Source organism: Mustela erminea, chromosome 7 (genome assembly GCF_009829155.1).
Source record: "Mustela erminea isolate mMusErm1 chromosome 7, mMusErm1.Pri, whole genome shotgun sequence".
Classification (NCBI taxonomy): Eukaryota; Metazoa; Chordata; class Mammalia; order Carnivora; family Mustelidae; genus Mustela; species Mustela erminea.
Window position 1 is genome coordinate 110,026,269 of NC_045620.1, and position 21,034 is coordinate 110,047,302.

Genomic DNA, 21,034 nt, shown 5'->3' on the forward strand with positions numbered 1-21,034 from the left:
ATATTCCCCCTTCATTATTAAAACCATGCTTGAAATACAGTGACTTAAGAAGGGGACAGGAGGGGAAGCTTTACTTTGTACTTCCCATTGTTGTTAGAAAACATTTTTTTCCTCAAGAAGGCATTTGAGTTGAGGAGATATATTGTTAGTCCCTTTAAATTTCAGTTCTTAACTCTCTATGTGTAGCATTCAGTGGAAATGTTTAGTTAAGGATACTTGTTTTGCTACTTAACTCTCTAAAGAATTACTAAAAACTCTTTAAGTGTAATTACAACCTTGTGCATGTTCATCTATATAATTCACTTAAAAAGAGCACCCTATTCTATATCTTTAAAAAAATTATTAACTACAGGGCACCCGTATGGCTCATTCAGTTGAGCGGCTGCCTTTGGCTCCGGTCATGGTCCTGGGGTCCTGGGATCAAGCCCTGAGTTGGGCCCCTTGCTCAGCAGGGAGCCTGCTTCTCCCTCTCCCTCTGCCTGCTGCTCTGCCTCCTTGTGGTCTCTCTCCATCTCTCAAATAAATAAATAAATAAAAATTATTACCTGCATGAAGCAATAATAGAAATACATGAATGTGTATATATACAGCATTATTGCAGATCTTACATACAAGGTCAAGATTTTTGTTGCTTGTTCTCTTTTGTAATCATTTTTGCTTCATTATAGCTTGATGTCACATGTCTTATTTGAGCATTTTTCTTTCTAAAAACTGATTTTTACAAATTTTAATTACAAAAGCAATAACCATAAATGAAACTTGCATATATTACTCAAATTCCCAGAAAAATACTGAACTTAAATAAATATGTAAACCACAACTACAGACTTCTGACATCTTTTATTGTTGGAAGTCCTACTATGCCTTTTTTTGTTAAAGAACATATAGCAATACAGATTTATTTGCAGTCTGGGGCTTCTCTTGAAATGTATATATTTGTGTATCATGATTTGTAATATATTACTCTTTTGCTTAATATGTTATTTTATACTATTAGGATCTACAGCTAGAATATGGACAAGGACACCAAAGTAGTTACTTTTTGGGTGCAAACAAGTAAGTAAAGTTCTTTTTAAATTAAATTTAAATTCAAGAGTAGTTAAGTTACTTTATATTTTAACGTATTTATTATATTTTGTATTTATATTTATTGTATATTTTATTATATGTAATAATTAATATATGATATATTTTAATACTTCCAGAAGTAAAGTCTGGTAGGTATGTCTTATAATATGCTTTTAACTTTTCTTCATTGCTGCTTTGCTAATCATTTAGTCAGTAATTGCCCTAATGGGGACAGTCATCATTTTTGTATCAAGCTACTTTGTAGACCTTACTTGTTAGAAAAAATGAAGTACATTCCAATTAAAATAATATATGTTTCAGGATTCTTTTTTCTTTTATTTTTAAAATTGGCCTGGTTATTCTTTATAAAACTTGTGCTGGTGCATATTCCAGGTGTGCTCACTCTGAAAATAGCTGGGAATATTCACACTGTTTAGAAATCTCTATCCTGACTTTTAGCTGTTAAGAGCTTTTCAGCAAGTAGATAGTAGTTCACATGTGTCTGGGGTCTTAAGCATGATCAATTCATGCAGGAAGTAGATCCAACAATTATTAAAGACCTCCTGTATGCCAGGCACTGTCTGGGTGATACAGCACTGGGGTGAAAACGCAGCTTGCAAGGTGTAACAGTTTAAGTTGCTCGCAGTCCTGAGTCAGCACGGTAAAGGGGGACAGGACTCTTGCTGTTCCCAGTAGGTTCTCATTTCCTGAGTTCATGAAGAGATTATCATTTTAAAATCTTAATTTTAAGGAAATACTGTTTAAATTGCCGAAATCTCCCAGCAATGTAGATATTAATAATCACAATAATCTAAAATGTCAACATATGATTTCACTTACATTAGAGAGTTGAGAAGTATACATACAGCCATACTTTAAGCACTTGAGAAATGGTGACTAAAGACGAGTAGCTCAGACTTAAAGATAATGCAAAATCATGTCTCTCTCCTTTTTTTATAGACTGAATGTTTACATACACTCTTTTCTCAACACAGAGAAAAGACTTTGAATGACAACCTAAAGAAATGATACTAGTTTTGATTTAAGCTGAACTTCAGTTAAATACAATGAAGTTGGGGTTTTTTTAATTAACCTAATTTAGGTTTCCTAAAATGGTAAAAAATAAAAATAAAACTTCCCTAGTAGAAAAATGAAATTCTATCTAAAGAGTTAACTATATGCTATTTATAATCTGTCCTGATTTGTTGATGGACAGCAAAGAAAGCTTGTCTTAGAGTGGTTAGCAAATAAAAATTCTGGAGTGCTTTTTATGGTTTGTTTTTTGTTTTTGTTTTTGTTTTTTTTGTTTTGTCTAAATTTAAGGTCACGGGTTTTAAGGACCTGCTTAGCAAATTTTGGTATATTTAAGAGACAGTGGATAATTTGGAGAAATACTTCATTTATCCTTTTTTGGTTCATTTTAAATATATTTTTTGAATTACATACTTGCAAAAATGCAAAGAAAAAAAAAGGCCCGTCACTAAATCTTTTCCAGACTCCTTAGTTCCCATTGTCTAATTTCTGATTGTTAGACATTTTCATAGTATATAGTTACTTTGGCTAGGTAAAATGTTAATAATTTGCCCAACCTTCATTTTTTGATTAATTGGATCCCTGCTTAAGGAACTGTATTCTATATAACGAATCACTGGCAAGGTAGGCTGGCCAGACATTTGACCTTTGGCTGTGTTTCGTGTATAGGTATATACATACATGTGACATGAGCATGGATGTAGCACTTCTCTTACTGTACTGATGTCTGCTTTATTCTTGTGACTAGGCAGTGTTTTAAAACTCACAGGATTTCCTGCTTTCTCCATAGGTGATCAGGCAGACAGATTTCCATTTATGGGTTTCTACCTATCCCAGACCAAACAGGAACTAAGATAGTTTTTTGTTTGTTTGTTTTTTTAACAGAATGATATGTATTTCGACTTACTGGGTTTTCTTTTCTTTTGAATGCTGTTATTATTGGGATCAACTTTTCTGATCACTTAAAACCAACAAAATGCTATTTTCAAAAAAAACAGTTATTTCTGATTTTGTTTTTAATGTAGAATAAAAATTCTAAAGATGAATTCTCTTCTAAAGACTTAAATATTGGTGAAAAGTGTAACTGAATTACACAGTTCCTGACACAATTGAGTGTAGTAGTAATAAATGCTAATCTGGAGTCAGAACACTCTGTTCCTGTAAGCTATGTGACTTTGAGAAATTTACCTCAATTTTCTCTAATAAAATAGGGATTATAATAGTCCCTGCCTTGTAAGGTGCCAAGGGTGAAATGTAGTAATCATTGCAAAGCATTTAGGACAGTCGGGGTTTAAGAAATATTTACCAATTACCCTTATGTGTAGTACTTACTCAGTAATTTTGATTGTAAGAACAAATGGATATGAGTGAATAAAACTGCTCTTTGGGTTTAAAGAAATAGGAAGTTTGTTTTATATTCAAATATAATCAGGACAATACTTAAAGATTATTTTGAACCATTTAGGCAATTTCAGATTTTAGCAACATGAATTTCTTAGCTAATTTGAATATGCTAAATATTTTGGCTGTGGTTTTTAACTTCCCTGTATCCGTTTCTTCACTTCACCAGTTAATCTATGATTGCATATTGTTGCATTTTTAACTTTTCATCCAGATTTCCAAATTATGTTAGATTGACTTATAATTCAGTATCTCTGGGCATCATTTTTGTTTTATTTTCTTCATTACTTTCTGAAATTTCCATAAGAATCCACGTGGACTAGTGAATAGTGATACTGTTTATTTTATCAGTGTCACATTTTTCTCTAGGGCTCTCAAGATACAATATTTACTGTAAATGAACCTCTTAGCAAATTTAGCCATGTTTCATTTTCTCTATTATAAAGCCTGAAAAACAAATTGTATATCTTTCTTTACATTAAAACTTCATGAATTCTATAACTTTATTAACAAAATATCTGCAACATGTAATAGGAGATTTACAAATAAATAAAAAATTTACGTGAGTCCCTAGCCATAGGGACTTAGCCATAGCTGCTTTTCTGTGTTCTTACTAACTTTTTTCTCTTACTGTTGGAGAATCTAACACTCTTAGGAAGATCCTTTTTTAAAAAATGGAATACTATGTAAGTCCAATTAAATATGGTAATTGAAAATAAATTACATTTTTAATTTCCCTCTTAATTATTTTCAAATTTGAATATTCTCTACTGGATAAAGAGATGCCCCCCCCAAAACTGTTGTCATGTGTTTAAAAAAGAAGTGGTTTTTTGTATCTTCTAAAATGATATAAAAGCCCACTGTACACTTCGGAGATACTATGTTTAATTTAGTAAAATAGTTTAAAGCAGTGTTTCTTCAATTTTTGGTCTCAGGATCTTTTACAGTCTTAAAAATTATTGAGGACTCCAGTGAGCTTTTGTTTATATGGTTTATAACTGCCAGTATTTATAGTATTGGAAATTTACACTGAGAACTTTTCAAAATATTTCCTTATTTAAAATAGTAATATACCTGATACATGTTAACATAAGTAACATTTTGTGTGTGTGTTTTAAAAAAAGTTACTCATCATTAAGGACCAATTTAAATGCCACTTCTTTATGATACCTTCCTTATAGCACCACTTGATTTCTCTCTTGAGACTTAGAAGCAGCAAATAAATGTGATAATAGACTCTATTTATGTTGGTATAATTCAAAAGACTTTTTGTTGAGGCCCACTAATAACATTTTTTATGAAAAACAGCTGTTTTCCTGAAACAAAGTAATAGTAATAAAAGTGGCACTGTTTTTTATTTTTTGGCGAATCTCTTTAATATCTGGCTTAATAGAAGACAGCTGGATTCTCATATCTGCTACTAATCTGTTTTGTTATCATGCATTTTTTAATCTCTGGAAAACTCCAGAATTTCATTCTCAATGAAAGAACAAGAATGCAAAAGGTAAATGCTTTTTTGTATTATATGTATTATGAAAATAGTTTTGTTCTTGCAGACGCCCTACAGGAGACCAAGGGACCTCAGAGATCCCTAGACCACACTTTGAGAATTGCTAGTTTAAAGAAATGTTCCTCAATCATAATAAAGAAAATGCAAATTAAGCAGATACTATATTCTAAATTCTTATTCTAAGCACTTTACCCATATTCGGGGTATCGTCAGATAAACACTTGGATGTAGGTGCTGTTACAATTCATGTGTTACGGATAAGGAAACTGAACCACAGAGTAACTTACTGAAGGCCACATAGCTTACAGGGATGGAGGCAGGACTCAGATTCAGGCTATCTTTGCTTCACAACCTCACATCATTTTGCTATCCTGCTTCTAGTCAGAAGCTCCTGCCTTCCGAGAGCTAGCCCTTGACGAGCTTTGTGAGTTAGGTGATAGATTTCACTGAAATACCTCAGGGGTTTTTTTTAACCTGCAAAATAAGATTTGCAATTAGTTTATGGCTTTCCTATGTCATTTAAACTTGAATTAGAGCTTTGTTATTTGTTAATACTTAGGTTGTTAGTAAGCTGGCCTAATTAAAATATTTAAAGACCAAAATCTATTCTATTAATCGCTTAGACCAGCTAACCATACCTCTCAGTTTCTCTGGTTTTATGTTTGGATAATTCTAAGCGCAGTTTTTTCCAGTATATATCGGAGGGGAACATAGTTAGAAGGTACTGCCTTACAGCTTTTGAGGAGAGTAAATTTCTGTTGACTCACTTTTACCTCAGTAATCTGTTAGTAACCGCATTTCTCCCTATCCCACTGGCTTTAAGAAAGCTGCAGAGTGTTTACGCTTGCAGTGTAATGTAGGAGGTAGGAGATAACGCTGTATGAACTTGCAGTTGAAAGAAGGGAACTCCAGGAATGCCACGAGTGCGCTCTTACATTCCTGAATATCAAAGTTTCATAAATTGCTCCTAATGATAAAATCCTCGCACCTGGTCTGATACAGGCTTAGTCTCCCAAAAGTGTAAATGTGTTTGCCAGTACACCACTGGAGAACAGATCCGTCAGGTAAGTGAGTGTCTTCTGTGGAAGCAAAGTGCTACTACATTCATGTATTCACATCACATGCATGCATGCTTTTGCAGAGATCCAACATGTTGAGTTTCATTTTGTAGGATTGCCTGAGAGCATGTTTTTTTTAAAGTGTGTCACCTTCCTTATTTTAAGAAAAAGAAAATATAATTTCAGGTGTCAGGTAAAATGTTCCAGGGAAAATTTGAATCCTGGAAACCCCTGACTATGACCCTGCAATTATGGTTTTGTCAGTCCTATTGTGACATTTCATGGTGGGTTGTCCTCTGTTTGAATTGGTATTTTCCAGTAAACATTAGGATTTATTTTGTTCATTTCAAATACATGTATAAAGACATTAGCAACAGAAAATACAGACATATCGTTAAATATAACTTGATGTTTTATGGGATAGAGATCATTGTAGCAGATGTTAGTAAATAGGAAAAAGTAATTTAAAAATTTGTGGATAAGGTTAAAGTGATGAAAATAACGTACTTGGTATTCCTTTGCTTATATATTGACAATATTTTTTGTTTTTGTTTTAAGGAGTCTTCTGAAGTCTGTTGAAGAAGAATTACATCAGCGGTAATTTTGATTTTGAATTACACCTAAAATTCTTTATGTTATAGATGAGTAAAGTCTGTTTGCCCCTTCTCTGTCATATAGCCTAAGGTGATTTTGTTGTTGTCTAATTCTGAGTTCTGCAAAGCTGCACAAATAAAATTCTGTCTTCCAGTAGCCCTTTCTGCATTTTCTAAAATTTTCTCTTAAGCCATTTTGGTAAAGTCCATTTAGTGACAGTGGAATTATCCTTTGTCCTTAGAGGGCATGTGGCACATTTAGAAGATGATGAAGGGGATGATGATGAATCTAAACAGTAAGTTCTGTTTCTGTTTTTGATTTAAAAAAAAGAAAAGGTGTCATTTGACTTGATTTCATAAATCTGACAGCTTATACTGCCAGGAATTTTAATATCGTTAGTAATAACACAGTATTATGGGTTATACCACAGTTTCTTTCTCTTTCTTTATTCTAGTTGTGTTAGCTCAAGGAACATTAACAAAACACCATAACCTGGTGGTTTAAAAATTGATCTCACTGTTCTGGAGGCTGGGAGGCTGAGGCTCAAGCTGCAGGCCAGTTTAGTTCCTGGTGAGAGGTCTCTTTCAGGCCTGCCAGATGGCTGCCTTTTCTCCATGTTCTTACTTGGGCTTTCCTCAGTGCATGCATGCAGAGAAAGAAGTCTCTCCCCCTTTTCCTATGAGGACCTCACTCTTAAGACTTCAGTTAACCCTCCACTAAACACTAGAATATGAGCACAATTTAGGCAAGTTGTCTGCCTCTCTGTAACAAGGATCCCCTTTCCTCCTGTATCCAATAATATGGGCATCATTTCCATCTAAGACCTCAGTAGGATGGCCTTTAATGTCCACATTCTACCATATTCTCTTGGTGACTATTTATGTATTCGCTAAGAAGATGGAAACTCTCTCCAGCTCTCCTTTCTGGCTCCTCGCCAGAATCACTCTTAGCGTCCTCAGTTCTAGCCTGTACCTTAGAACTCTTCCAGCCTCTACCTATTATTCAGTTCCAAACCTGCGTCCATGTATTTGGGTACTTGTTATAGCATTACCTCACTTCTTGGGGTGTGTCTTACTTCATCTGCCATAAGAAAATACCGGGAACTGAGTGACTTGAGTAACAGAAATTTGTCATGCTCTGGGATCTTGGATGTCTAAGATAAATTGACTGCCCATTCAGTTCCTGGTGGGGCCTTATTCATGGGTTGTAGACAGCTGCCTTCTTGCTGTGTCCTCACATGGTCTTTTCTCAGTGTGTACACAAAAAAGAGAAGGAAAGAATAATCTTTTTTCCTCTTATAAGGTCCTCTTGGATCAGGACCCCATCCTTAGGACCTCCTTTAACCTAATTACCTTCTAGAAGCCCTAGGTCCAAATACAATCACATTGGAGATTAGGGCTTCAACATAGGAATTTTGGTGGACAAAATTCAGTTCATAGCACTGGCTGATGACAAAGAACTTTGAAAGAAACTAATTGACAAAGGTAGTAAATATATCTTGTAATTTAATGCCGTCATGTAGTAATTGGTAGATGCTATAATTATTACTACAACTACAAAGAGGCTTGTCCTTGGTTGATTAAATTTCATCTGATATGTTTTAAATAAACACAGTGGATATAAGTGGTTTTTTGGTTTGTTTGTTTTTTTTTTTTTTTTTTTAAAGATTTATTTATTTATTTATTTGACAGACAGAGATCACAAGTAGGCAGAGAGGCAGGTAGGGGGTTGGGGAATGGGGGGGAAGTCCCCGCTGAGCAGAGAGCCTAATGCGGGGCTGGATCCGAGGACTCTGGGATCACGACCTGAGCCAAAGGCAGAGGCTTTAACCCACTGAACCACTCAGGGGCCCCATTATATAAGTGTATATTTAAAGAGGGAATATTTTCACTTATGTAAGCATTGATGCTTAGTTATTTTTTAGACTTTTCCCCCCTTTAAAGAAAGGTGCAATTTCATGGTAGAGTAACACCTGACTGGCAGCGGGAGGCATGGAGGCATAGGTTTTCCTTTATCCTCACTGTCTGTGACCTTGAATCAGGTCACTTAGCTTCTCCGGGCCTCCCTTTCCTCATCTGAGAGTTATTGCTCGATCATCTTTTAGTTTGCCAGTCCTGAGTTGCAATGAATTTTAGCTTCAGTCAAATAAATTCTACCTAAAATTTTCCAGCAAATACGTGTAGCTTTTGATGAGCTTCGTCAGAGATATTTCTTATCTAACAGTAGTAAAAATGAAGCTTACATTGTAATGTATTTTTATACCATATCATTTTGCTATTTTTTCCCAAACTAATTGCTGCTTATGTTTTTTAATAATTACCTTCTAATTGATACAAACTGGAACTGTAGTTATCTTTTCCTGTTTTAATTTGAAACCAAGAAAGCATATCTCCTTAATTACTTCTGAATAAAACTTCATTCAGTATAACTTGAACATTCCACAGAATATTTGGAAAACACTCATAATCTCAGAAAAGAGAACTTGTTTATGCAAATATTCTTCCATATCTTTGAAAAATTAATTATATTTTAGTACTAATTCAATTCTGATTGTAAACTCTCATGTTTTTATAGTTCAACCATGAAAGCGAAAGTTCCACCTCCTTTGCCACCAAAGGTAAAGTAGGTTTTTCAATTTGAATTATGTGTTTGTGTTTGTTGTGATTGTTCTGCCACCTTAATACTGGATTAATATTTCCTCTATAGCTTATTTTCACTTGGGATCTACCAAAAAAAATCATGAATAAGTTACTAACCATGATACAGATGACTGTGATTATTTTTGTCTTTTTTTAATTATCCAACTTGTCACTTCTGTTTATTCTAAATAATAAGTTCTAGAAATTTGTACATGAAAATGATTAAGTTAATGGGTTAATATTATTTCACCTGGTTAGAAATCTCACATTTTTTTGTAAGATTTTTTTCCTTCAAAATCTATGATCTACTAGTAACTGATTTCTTGAGAATGGGTAAAGGATAATGATTTATCATCATAGATATGTAACTGTCAGAAGGTACTTTTACATTAAAAGTACAAAATAGAGTAATTTTCAAAATTTTTTTAGCAACAAAATCCTTTTGTTACTATGTTAAAAAACATAAAATACTAAAATTACTCATATTTTTTAAGACAAAATGAGTTGATATAGGTAGTAAAAATTCATGAGTTTATATGCAGAGTAAATTTTAATTATAAAATTGAACTCTTTATAAAAGGAGCTGTTCCAAGGTTTGAAATCAGGGGTTATAAAAGAAAGTTGGAGTCTGATCAGTCTTGGCAACTAATATGTTACTGTATTTTGCTTTCATTTTATGCTTTTGAAAAAATCATAATTCACACAGTACAGTACTTGCTTATTTAGTTTTACATTAGAATTTCAAAAAGTGCTGAGCAATCTTCCTAATAATGGACACATTTATAAGAACTTATAAAATCTCGAAACTGTCAGCAGACTGGAGGTTTTTTTCATTGTCTACACAGAAAGTTTCTTAGCCATTCCATATTGCTTGTTAGTATTCTCCAGTATGATAAAAATTTTAATCGGTGTCTTCTCCTGCCCCAGTCTGAGAGATTAAACATTAACATAAAATCCATAGTCATCTAAAAGAGACAGTTTAGCCTTATAAAGAACTGAAATCTGATTAGCCTGAATGTTTAAAAAGAGAATCATTTAAATCAAAGGTCAGAAAAAATAGAATATTCTTTCTTAGCAAGTCTAGGTAAGAAGGCTTGTGAAGGAATTAGGGGCTTTTTTTTCCCCTGAGAAAACACCTTATTGTACATTTTAAGGATGTATGTAGGATAATCTCAGTCAAGTAGTTGAATAACCTTGAAGTTTAGCTAGTAAACACAATTCAGAAATGTTTAATATTTTTCCTTTTGAATGAAACATGAATAATTTCACGTTTAACCATTGGTCTCCTTTTCTGTATTATTTCAGCCTAAGTCCATATTCATACCACAGGAAACTCATTCTACTGAGGATGATAACCAAGGAACTATCAAGAGATGTCCCACCTCAGAGAGCCCAGCAAAACCATCCCAAGTTCCGCCAAGACCACCGCCACCCAGATTACCTCCACAAAAGCCCATTGCTTTAGGTAATGGGGGTAGGGAGGGTGAGATAACCACATAACTGGGGTTTAGTACTGCATGAAAAAAATGGAGGGTATCTTTCTTTTAGTATATGTGAGTATTTGAAACTCCTTTGAGAGAGTGGAGAAGGAAGACAAAAAATAGAGATGTTTTCTGCTTTTTGCCACATGATTTGAAGTGTTTATATGGCAGGATTACCTGTGACTCATTCTGGGATTCAAATGTCCTTGTTTCTCATTTCTTATCTAACCTCTTCCCTCTTGGAGAATTATGAATGTTAAATTCATCATTTATCTTAGTGTGGCAGCAGAAGAAACAACTCTGAACAAACAAGGAAAATGTGTTTTGGTTGTAGGCTACTTGTGTTTTAGAAAAAGAAGGGAGGGTACTCTAACTTCTTCATTTTATTTCATTTAATCATTTTTAGAAAAATGATTGTCACTCTTGATAGGTATTTGCCTCCAAATTAATACCAGAAGATGCTGTTTTAATACTTTATTCTTGCACATTATGCACAAGCAGTGAAAAAAAAAAAAAAGGAATTTAAAAAAGAACTACTAAAGTTTCCTGGATAACATAGTGTGAATTGCCCCTTTCCTGAAAGTAGTTATATATATCTTTGTTTTTTACACAAATACAAGTGCTTAGACATAACCTCATTTTAAATTTGTTTATATGGAAAAAGAGATACAAGTAGCAGAACATGTGTATCAGACTTCTTTGAGTACTAAATATTTCTGATTGGGTGATCCCAAGTGAAGACAGAAACCATCTGAGAGATCGGATTTTTTCTTTCCTAGTTGATGATTTTCTGAATAAAAGTTTTCATGAAAATTAATCCTTTTTAAATATATTTAAACATCTCACTGAAGGAAATGGAGTGAGCTCCTTCCAGTTAAATGGTGAACGAGATGGTTCATTATATCAACAACAGAATGAACACAGAGGCACAAACCCTTCAAGGAAAGAAAAGAAAGATGTACCAGTAGGTATTTATACTTATAACCTCTACTTGTTCTTTTTCTTTCTCATTGTTAAGTCAGTTTTGTTATTGTAATTAATGAAACTTTAGAATTATGTATTTTACAATATGGTATTTAATATAATGAAAATGGGTTGCTTAAATCTTAAAAAAAAAAAAGCAACTTTGCTGTGGCAAACTTGAATGATGGCCAATTGGTTACAATTGCGTATTATAAAATGTGACCTTCTGCATACAGATGACTATTCTCATGGTGATGAGATTGATTCTCACAAAGTTCCTTTTTCAGTCTCAAAAAGTTATGGAAAATAGGACATGGACAGATGAGGGAAGCTAGGACTTACTCAGGACAGATTTTTAACTGTAGATTACATAATTCATGGTATTATACTCTTACTCAAAGAAAATACCTAACAAGGAGGAAAAATTATTTTCTAGTAGATATAAATATCACTTCAGGAAAGATGAAATTAACCTTAACAGCTATTCTTGTTATAGATAAATAAGTGTTATCTATCAGGGGATTAAAAATATTTTAACATTTGTAAAGAATCTCTTCATCATCAGATGACAAATGTCTGTCATCATAGAACTTAAAGCAACAAAAAAATCCTTAAAATCCCCAATTCAGCAGATGAGATCATGAGATAAGATGGTATTTTTTTAAAGTTTTTATGTATACTAATATTTGTTTTTATAGATATTTATAGTGTATTTAAAATGTTTATGTGCACATAGCTATGATTTTAGGTAGAAAGCACACTGCTAGAGGCTTTTGTACTGTATCTGATAAACTTTTTCTTAAAATATTTCATGATAGGGGCGCCTGGGTGGCTCAGTGGGTTAAGCCTCTGCCTTCGGCTCAGGTCATGATCTCAGGGTCCTGGGATCGAGCCCCGCATCAGGCTCTCTGCTCAGTGGGGAGCCTCCTTCTCCCTCTCTCTCTGTCTACCTCTCTGCCTACTTGTGATACCTCTCTCTCTCTCTCTGTGTCAAATAAATAAATAAAATCTTTAAAAATAAAAAGAAAAGTAAATGTTTCATGACCTAATATGATGTACCATTTTTTATTTTCAGTTAAAGCTCTTAACTGGGATTATCCATCATAATTTATGAAATTTAGGTAGGATGTTGTTAACAAAAGCATAAAATGCCCTTCAGGAATAAGTTTTTATGAAGTCTGTCCAGCTGAGCAGGGCCTTTTTGTTTTCATCAGTGTAAATTTTAGCAGCCCTGTTAATGTAGTAGTACAGATATACAGCCTTACACCTGCAGTGCGGTGTAAGAACCTTGAGAGTTGTAGATGTGTTTTATGTATGCGTTTTTAATCCACTCTATTATCTATTTCAGTAGGATAAGGAACTACTGTTCTGTAGTAGTGAAACTAACAGTCTCAGTAATTCTGAAATATGTCCATAACTGTATCATAGGATAAACAGTATCCATGATATATTAAAACATGATTAGTTTCTGCAGCTTGAAATTATTTATAGCCAGTTCTGCCAATACTTAATGTAAATCCAGTTACAACATTGAGAGCTCACTAATTAAAAATGTTTTGCCAGAGTAGGTGATCTAACATAATTTTAAGGATATCAATATAAAACTAAGTACATAAATTATTTGCAAAATGGAAGAACATTATCAGAAGTTATTGGCCATGAGAGGCTATACATCCTCATATATCTATCTGCAAAATAAAATTTCAAATAGTCTTAATTTCAGAAGTGTCTAGTAGTTACAGAAGTAATACTCCATAGAATACTTCGTTTGTATTATGTATACAAAATCAACTAATAGCTTTTTAATTTTTGTCACACTTAGGTAATTTTGATTTAGATTAGAAAAAATTAAGATGTCATTCCTTAAAATATTAAGATTAACCTCCAAAGAAGTGTAAACTTTCATAAAATAGAGTTTAAAGTATCATTCTGGGATGACTAGGTGGCTCAGTTGATTAAGTATCTGCCTTTGGCCCAGATCATAATCCCAGGGTTTCGGAACCTAATCGACTTCGCTTAGTAGAGAGGGAGCCTGCCTGTCCCTCGCCCCCTGCCAACTCCCCCTGCTTGTCCCCTCTCTCTCTCTCTCTCTCTCTCTTTCTCTCTCTTTTTCTCTCTGACAAATAAATGAATAAAATCTTAAAAAAAAAAAAGTGGTCGAGTTTATCTTGAATTAGGAAAGACTACATTTTAAGAAATAAATAGAGTATCCTCTCTCTCAAAGAGATTCCTTCTCCAGGGGACAAATCATATACTTCAGGCACATAGCCCCTTGGAAAAATATCTGGTATTCTTGAGCATGTTGTAGGTGAAGGATTATGCTGTTTTTACTCTCCTTATACTTATCAGTATACTTTGACCAGTGATTGATACATTTGAATTCATCAAAATGTGAAACTTCAGTTGACTTTGTAAACAAGATTAAGACAATCTACAGGCTAGGATAAGACATGTGTAATGTATTTAATAGATAAAGTATTCACATCTAAAGGTCCTGGTTGGCTCAGTTGTTTAAGTATCCGCCTTCAGCTCAGGTCATGATCCCCAGGTCTTGGGATTGAGTCCCACATCGGGCTACTTGCTTAGCGGGGAGCCTGCTTCTCCCTCCTGCTAACACTCCCCCTGCTTATGCACATGCACACACGCTCTCTCTCTCTCTCTCTCTGAAAAGTAAGTAAAGTCATTTTTTAGAAAAAAAAATTTCAAATCTAGATTACATAAAGAACTCCAAGAAATAGATAATAAAAACATAACTCAGTAAAAAAAAATGGGAAAAGATAATTCACAGAAGAAGATGAGTACTCAGAAAGTTTGGCAGCCAGAATGTAGGGTCAGCCCTTTTGTTCCAGTAGTTTCTCTTCTTACAGTGTACCCTAAAAAAATCATTCACATATTGCATAGTAAGGTACATGCAAGGGTGACCATTTCTGCATTTTTGTTATAGTAAAAAATGGAAAATAACTTAAATACCCAGTAATAATTAGAGAATAGCTAAATAAAGTATGTTATATTCATACTGTGCTACAGTTAAAACAAATGAACCAGATCTATGTGTACTGATATGAAGATCTGTCCAAGACCCAACATTAAGGCAAAGAAGAGGTTGATAAAACAGTGCGTGACATTTATGTTCTAAAACAAAAAGTGTTTCCTGTAGGGAATCATACACACACACACACGCATATACATACACATATATACATACATACATACACACGAAAGAGGTATGAAAACATACACAAATACATGAGTTCATATGGTTATCTAGAAGAAAGGCTTGGGAGGGTACACACTAAATCAGTTTTTGGGGAGGTGGGTACCAGGAGTAAGTGGACTATAGAAGGATTATAGGGAACTTCAGCCTTACCTATATTGTTTCATTTTACAAAAAGAAAGGGTTCATGTATTTTATTTTGATACATGTGTTTGAAATACAGTATTTTATACCAGATAACAACAAAAAGTGTATTCATGCATGTATTCTTTTTCTAGAAGCCTATTAGTAACGGTCTACCCCCAACACCTAAAGTGCATGTAAGTATAAATATCAAACAGGTTGTTTTCAAGCTAAATACAATGAAAGATAATTGCTTGGCTCTGTATCTTTGGTTAGATTTTCTACTTGTTTGAAAGAATCTCCTTTATTAATTTTAAAAAAATCTGTAAGATTGCTAACTTAAATATTGTTACATCTGAAAAGTAGCTTTACAAAATAAAATTACGGTAAATAACACATTTTAAAACTCCTTTATTCCAAAATTTGTTAATATCTTCTTTGTAGATATTTTTGAAGAAATGTAAAAAAGGCACATGGATATAATAGGAAGTACAAAATGTAGACATGACACATTTTTTAATTGTCAAAAACAGAAGTTTAAAGCTAGAAGAAATATTAAAGGACCATCTGGCCCAAACTCTATTTTGACATGAGTAAAACTGAAACCCCAGAAAGTTTGCAGGATCTTTTCCTAGGTATAGGAAGTGTTTTCCTAGGTATAGGAAGGTATAGGTACAGAGTGTTCCACTCTGTCCTGGTTGGGTTTTTTGCTGCCTTAGTATTAAAATCATGTTATTATATTATAAAATTATATTAGCTCAATTAAATTATATTAGCTCCGTGTAATTGTCCATCAGTATAAATAGAACTGCATTTTCACCACTGCAAACCTGTAACCTAAAATGTAGTATGACACTAATTTAGAAGGTGTCTGCTGCCTTTCTAGTCTATAACCTCTTAACTCTCCTTTTCAGCCTTTTTAGTTTCTCACTCCACTTCGTAATTATATAAAGATCTAAATATTTGTGCCTTATTTTACAAAATAAAAGTTTTGAGAGTAAAGGGCTCCCAAATCCAGCAGAGACACTCAGACAGCAGGGCGTGATTGCCTGTTTGGGTACAGTGCAGAGCTGTCAGGTCAGGTGCCACTAACAGGGAAGAGCTCGTAACTGGAAAGCCAGGTCCTGTCAGCTGTCCAGACTAGCTTATGGGTGGGGTTGGTTTCATTGTTTGGCACCTCATTTTGTCACTTTGATTTTTAGCAATTAGGCAGCACCTCTACATACGAAATTTTGGCAGTTTTCTTGAAGAATAATGAGCTAGTTAAATGATAACAGTTTCTGCCCTCATCATAAAAACATTTTTTATTGGTCTTTTATCACCTGCTGGTATTGCCAGGTTGTTGTTATTTGGTACTAATATCTTAATAATATTGGTTGGTAGGTTTCTTTGAGGAAAAGGAAATCTCAAAGTTTATATTATTTTTTCATGTTAGTATTTTTAATCCCTTATCAACTGTAGTAATGCATTCTGTCTCTGGGTATTATCTCCATATTTGTGAAGAAAACATTCCAGCCATAAAATGATGCACAGTGCTCTTCTCATCAAATATTTTTGTAGTCTTTCCTTCCTCAAGATGTTGGTAGAAAAGGTGATTAAATGAGTAAGCTTTCTTGTATTTATTTATTCTAACCTGAACAACAGTTTCAAAATTAACATTTTATTCAAATGATCAAAAAAAGTTCAAATGAATGATACTGTATTTCCTTATAAGGTACTTATTATCTAAAAGACTTGTAAATGGGCTTGATAAATATTAACAAAAAAAAAATAAAGCTTTTTATTGACCATCCAGGGAGAATAAGCACATTGCTTTTTTTTTTTTTTAAAGGGGTACAGACCCATGTTTTGAAGTACTCAATATGAATTTTGAAATCAGCTATACCTCTTTCATGTTTTAATGTTAAATTTAATGATTAAGAACATTTTAGGTCATGAAATGAAAGAAACTTTTCACCTTTGTAGAATTTATGATTTCCTTCTTATCAGGGAATATTGTATTACTTGGTTATTCTTTGTTTTTCCAGATGGGTGCATGTTTTTCAAAGGTTTTTAATGGATGTCCCTTGAAAATTCACTGTGCAACATCATGGATAAACCCAGACACAAGAGGTAGTACTATATGTTTCTGTGTTATCTTTCTTACTGTTTTTTAACATGAGGCCATGAAAGCATTCAGTTTTCTTCATGTTCAGAATACCCTTCTGAAAATTTTTTTGTTATAATTTTAAAAAATTTTTCAAGGTAAATATGTTTCTCCGTGTTATTAGCAGTGTTTGAAGTGACCTGTAACACTAAAATTTCACTGTGTGGTCCCCATATCAATAGAGTGAAACCATATACTCTATGCCACCCTGATTTCCTCCAAAGAAGTTTTTTTCTGTAGCTGCACATTCAGTATCTTTGTGTTTTAGGTATAGCTGTTGTTAAAGGAGTTAACTGCCAAAGGTCCAGGGTGTAGTGAACACTCTAAAGGGCCTCTCCACCTTAAAGGGAGTCATAGTAAGAATCGTTGTCATTAGTCACTGACAAAAGACAACCAGCATTCTCTCACTATATATCTTAGTATCTGTGTATGTAAGAGCTACATGAATACATGCCTGCACGTCTTACTAAATCTTTTAAAAATCCAAGGTAGAGGAACTTGTATTTCCCAAGTAGGGAGAATGACATTAAGAGAGATTCATTGTTTTGTCACCAGTCTGGGGTATAGCTGCACTTGGAATCCTGTTCATTTGTAGGGTCGGACTACAAAGCTTATGCCTTTAATCTGCCAGCACTAATCCTAAATACTGGGCAGTATAGGAATGCTCTTGGCATTCTCAGTTGTTCTCAGCCTACTTCAGTTTAGTGTGGAGAAGTTCTTGACCTATTGTTTTTTATTATCAAAAGCAGCTCAGACAGGACTGTGGCTAAACTACCATGTTCTAGCAGATACTGAGTATCGTAGCAGGTAGCCAAGTTTTAGTTAACTTTTTGAATAGGCAGTAGCCAGATCCTGGTTTGTTGGGGTTTTGTTTTGTTTTTGATTTTAGATCCTAGTGTTTCAATGACACTGCTTATAATGGTAGCTCATCTGCAAAAATATTTTGTATCAGTTCTTCTGTATTTATATTCTGTACATCAAATGTACATGATCCTCTCTTAAAGGAATTGTAGAAAAGAAGCTACAGATTCTTTGCCAGTCCTCAGCACCCTCTGATATGTGAGGAACCCTAGTATTCCAGGCTTCAGAACCTCTTTATCTGCTTTGAGGCTGGTATTTACATATAGCTCAGCTCATTAAGGTAGAGTGTTTAGCCACTTAGTTGTATTAAATTATATTTACTGCTTAGCCATCACGTAATTCTTTCTTCATGTTAATACATATTTACTTAATTTCTATATAAATCCTTTTTGAAAGTATTTTACATATCAAAACCGGTGAAATACTTTGTCATTTCAGATCAGTACTTGATATTTGGTGCCGAAGAAGGGATTTATACTTTGAATCTTAATGAACTTCATGAAACATCAATGGAACAGGTGTGTTATTTTGTATTGTCCCTTTTTTAAAGTTACATATAGATAGTAGGCAAGAAATAAGTTTCAATTCTAGGATTTTTTGCTTCTTGTATCCATAAGAGCTTCACAGAGCATATTGTATTTGTCAGGTCCCGAGGACACATTCGCAGGACTAGTCCTTGCCCTGCAGGACCTCATGATGTAATAGAGAAAGAGATGTGGCAGTTACTGCAACACTCTGCTGTCACCTTAGAAGTGAGCACAGGTCGAGGCCACAGAGGTGCAAGTCACTAGCCCCTCCTCTGGGCAGGTGAGAAGAGACCGTTCATGGCAATGAGCGGAAGCTTCCCAGACAGATAGAGGATAAATATGAGGGCGTGGAGTTGTGAATCAGCATGGGAAGATGGGAGCCGTGAACAGTCTGACTGGAGAATAGGATAACTGTAGCATAGGGACAGTAGGTGGAGGTAGGTGGGGTGGACAGCTGCCAAACCCCTGGGCTTGGGTACCAGGCTGATGACCGGGTCCGCATTTTAGAACTATCTGCAGAGTGATGAGAGATGGCAGGAGAGATTTTGGTCAAAGGGTGAAGAAGTGTTGAGTCGGGGCAGAAGTGGAAAGGACAGAAAGGGGTTTGGAATTGTATGGGGACATTGGTTATTGTCCCAAGGACTGGGGGAAGCTTTTGGCATTTAGTAGCCAAGGGCCAGCAAAGCTAAACAACCTGCAAAATGGTAATGATGGTGTTAGTAGCCAATACCTATACAAAACTTACTGGAGGCCAGATACTATATTTACACTTTTTTAAAAAGATTTATTTATTTATTCCAGAGAGAAAAGAGAGAGAGGAGGGGCAGAAGGAAAAAATCTCAAGCAGACTCCCCGATTAGCGGAGCTCAATCCCATGACCCATGAGATCATGGCCTGAGCTGAAACCAAGAGTCAGACGCTCAGCCAACTGAGCCACCCAGGCACCCCTGCCAGATACTGTTTTTAATGTAATTAACTTACTTAATCTTCACAACAACTCTCAAAGATAGATACCATCATCGATCACATTTCTGTTGAGAAATCTGAGGCACGGAAGGGATTAGTAACTTTCAGAGATCGCACAACTATTAAGTAGCTGAGCTGGGTGGGATATGAACCCAGGCCAGCTGGCTCCAGAGGCTGTATCCTTAACTGCTTCACCACAGTGCCTCCCCCACCTGTGTGGCTCCTGTGGAGAAACACCAGACTTAGAGAAAGACTAAAGAGCGGGAACTGGCATATTAAATGATCTCTTCAATATGAAAGCAGGAAAAAATCTAGGTTGACTCCAGGTCTCCAGCTAGTGAATGACAAGTGCCACCTGTCAGGGTATCGTGTACAGAAGAGGAAGTAGGTTTGAAGGGCATGATAGTGCATGAAGTTTGGTCACACGGAGTTTTGGGTGCCTGTGGGATGTATAACTGAATGTCCATTATCAATATAAATTGATTACAAATACAATGGAGAGAAAAAAATATGTAAGTAATGGTATTTTCTTCATAACCAAACATTTCCATCTTTTCTCATTGCAGCATTTTTTTTTTTTTTAAGATTTTATTTGACAGACAGAGATCACAGGTAGGCAGAGAGGCAGGCAGAGAGAGAGGAGGAAGCAGGCTCCCTGCTGAGCAGAGAACCCAGTGCAGGGGGTTGATCATGACTTGAGCCGAAGGCAGAGGCTTTAACCCACTGAGCCACCCAGGTGCCCCTCATTGCAGCATTTTTTAATCAGATTTTCTAACAAGATCCTCAACTGTATGATACACTGTAAATCTTTCAATCTGGATGGAAGTGGTATATAATGAGGTGGCTGAAAAATATTAGGAACTAGAGAAAAATGGAAAGGGTCTTGTATAATTGTACTTATAATTACTAATTGTAATAATCAGTAAATAACTCAAAGGTAGTGATATTTTTCTTGGCTATAATAAGATTTAAAAATCACCTTATAGGTAACAATATTAATTGTAAGAACAAGGGTAACTTCATGCATAGGTGGGGTCAGCATTTATTCGCCTAATTCAAGGGACTGTTAAGTGAAGGTGCCCACCAACCCCATCTGGTCCCAGTCTTCAGGAAGTCCCCTCCTGAGATGCTTCAGCACTGGAAACTACACTGTTTGAATAATATAGTCTGAGCTACACATGCCCTACAAAGTGAAAACTTTTCCCTTGCAGAGAAAGCCTTTGAAAAGTAGGGAATGAGAATATGTGCGACCCAGAGTTTTTTTTATCTTGTTATGAAATTATTAGGTGGATTTTCTCTGTTCTCTAGAAGAAAGAGACCAGGTGGCATGAGTCTGTTAGGGGAAGATGCTGAAAGGAGAGGAGATGACACCAAACAGGGTCCTGATTTTAAATTTTTTATCTGCTTTGATTCCTTACAGCTAACACTCAGTGAGTGCTCCACATATGCCC

The 21,034-nt window shown here is 34.9% G+C and overlaps 1 protein-coding gene across 7 annotated transcripts in view; it reads left to right on the top strand.

The window, feature by feature from the left end:
• The window catches only part of MAP4K3 (mitogen-activated protein kinase kinase kinase kinase 3), a 193,126-nt gene that overhangs the window by 147,906 nt on the left and 24,186 nt on the right, over positions 1-21,034 (top strand). For 3 of the 7 annotated variants that reach the window (XR_004287953.1, XM_032352887.1, XM_032352890.1), the window contains 10 exons: positions 998-1,056; positions 4,970-5,005; positions 6,628-6,666; positions 6,905-6,958; positions 9,238-9,280; positions 10,608-10,767; positions 11,635-11,747; positions 15,239-15,280; positions 17,111-17,195; positions 18,529-18,608. Coding sequence is in view for 6 of the 7 variants with exons in the window: in XM_032352887.1 (XP_032208778.1) it covers positions 998-1,056; positions 4,970-5,005; positions 6,628-6,666; positions 6,905-6,958; positions 9,238-9,280; positions 10,608-10,767; positions 11,635-11,747; positions 15,239-15,280; positions 17,111-17,195; positions 18,529-18,608 (711 nt within the window). In the remaining variant the exon portion in view is untranslated. The remainder of the gene's footprint in view (positions 1-997; positions 1,057-4,969; positions 5,006-6,627; positions 6,667-6,904; positions 6,959-9,237; positions 9,281-10,607; positions 10,768-11,634; positions 11,748-15,238; positions 15,281-17,110; positions 17,196-18,528; positions 18,609-21,034) is intronic. The other 4 variants (XM_032352888.1, XM_032352892.1, XM_032352889.1 and 1 more) reach the window with 3 other exon arrangements.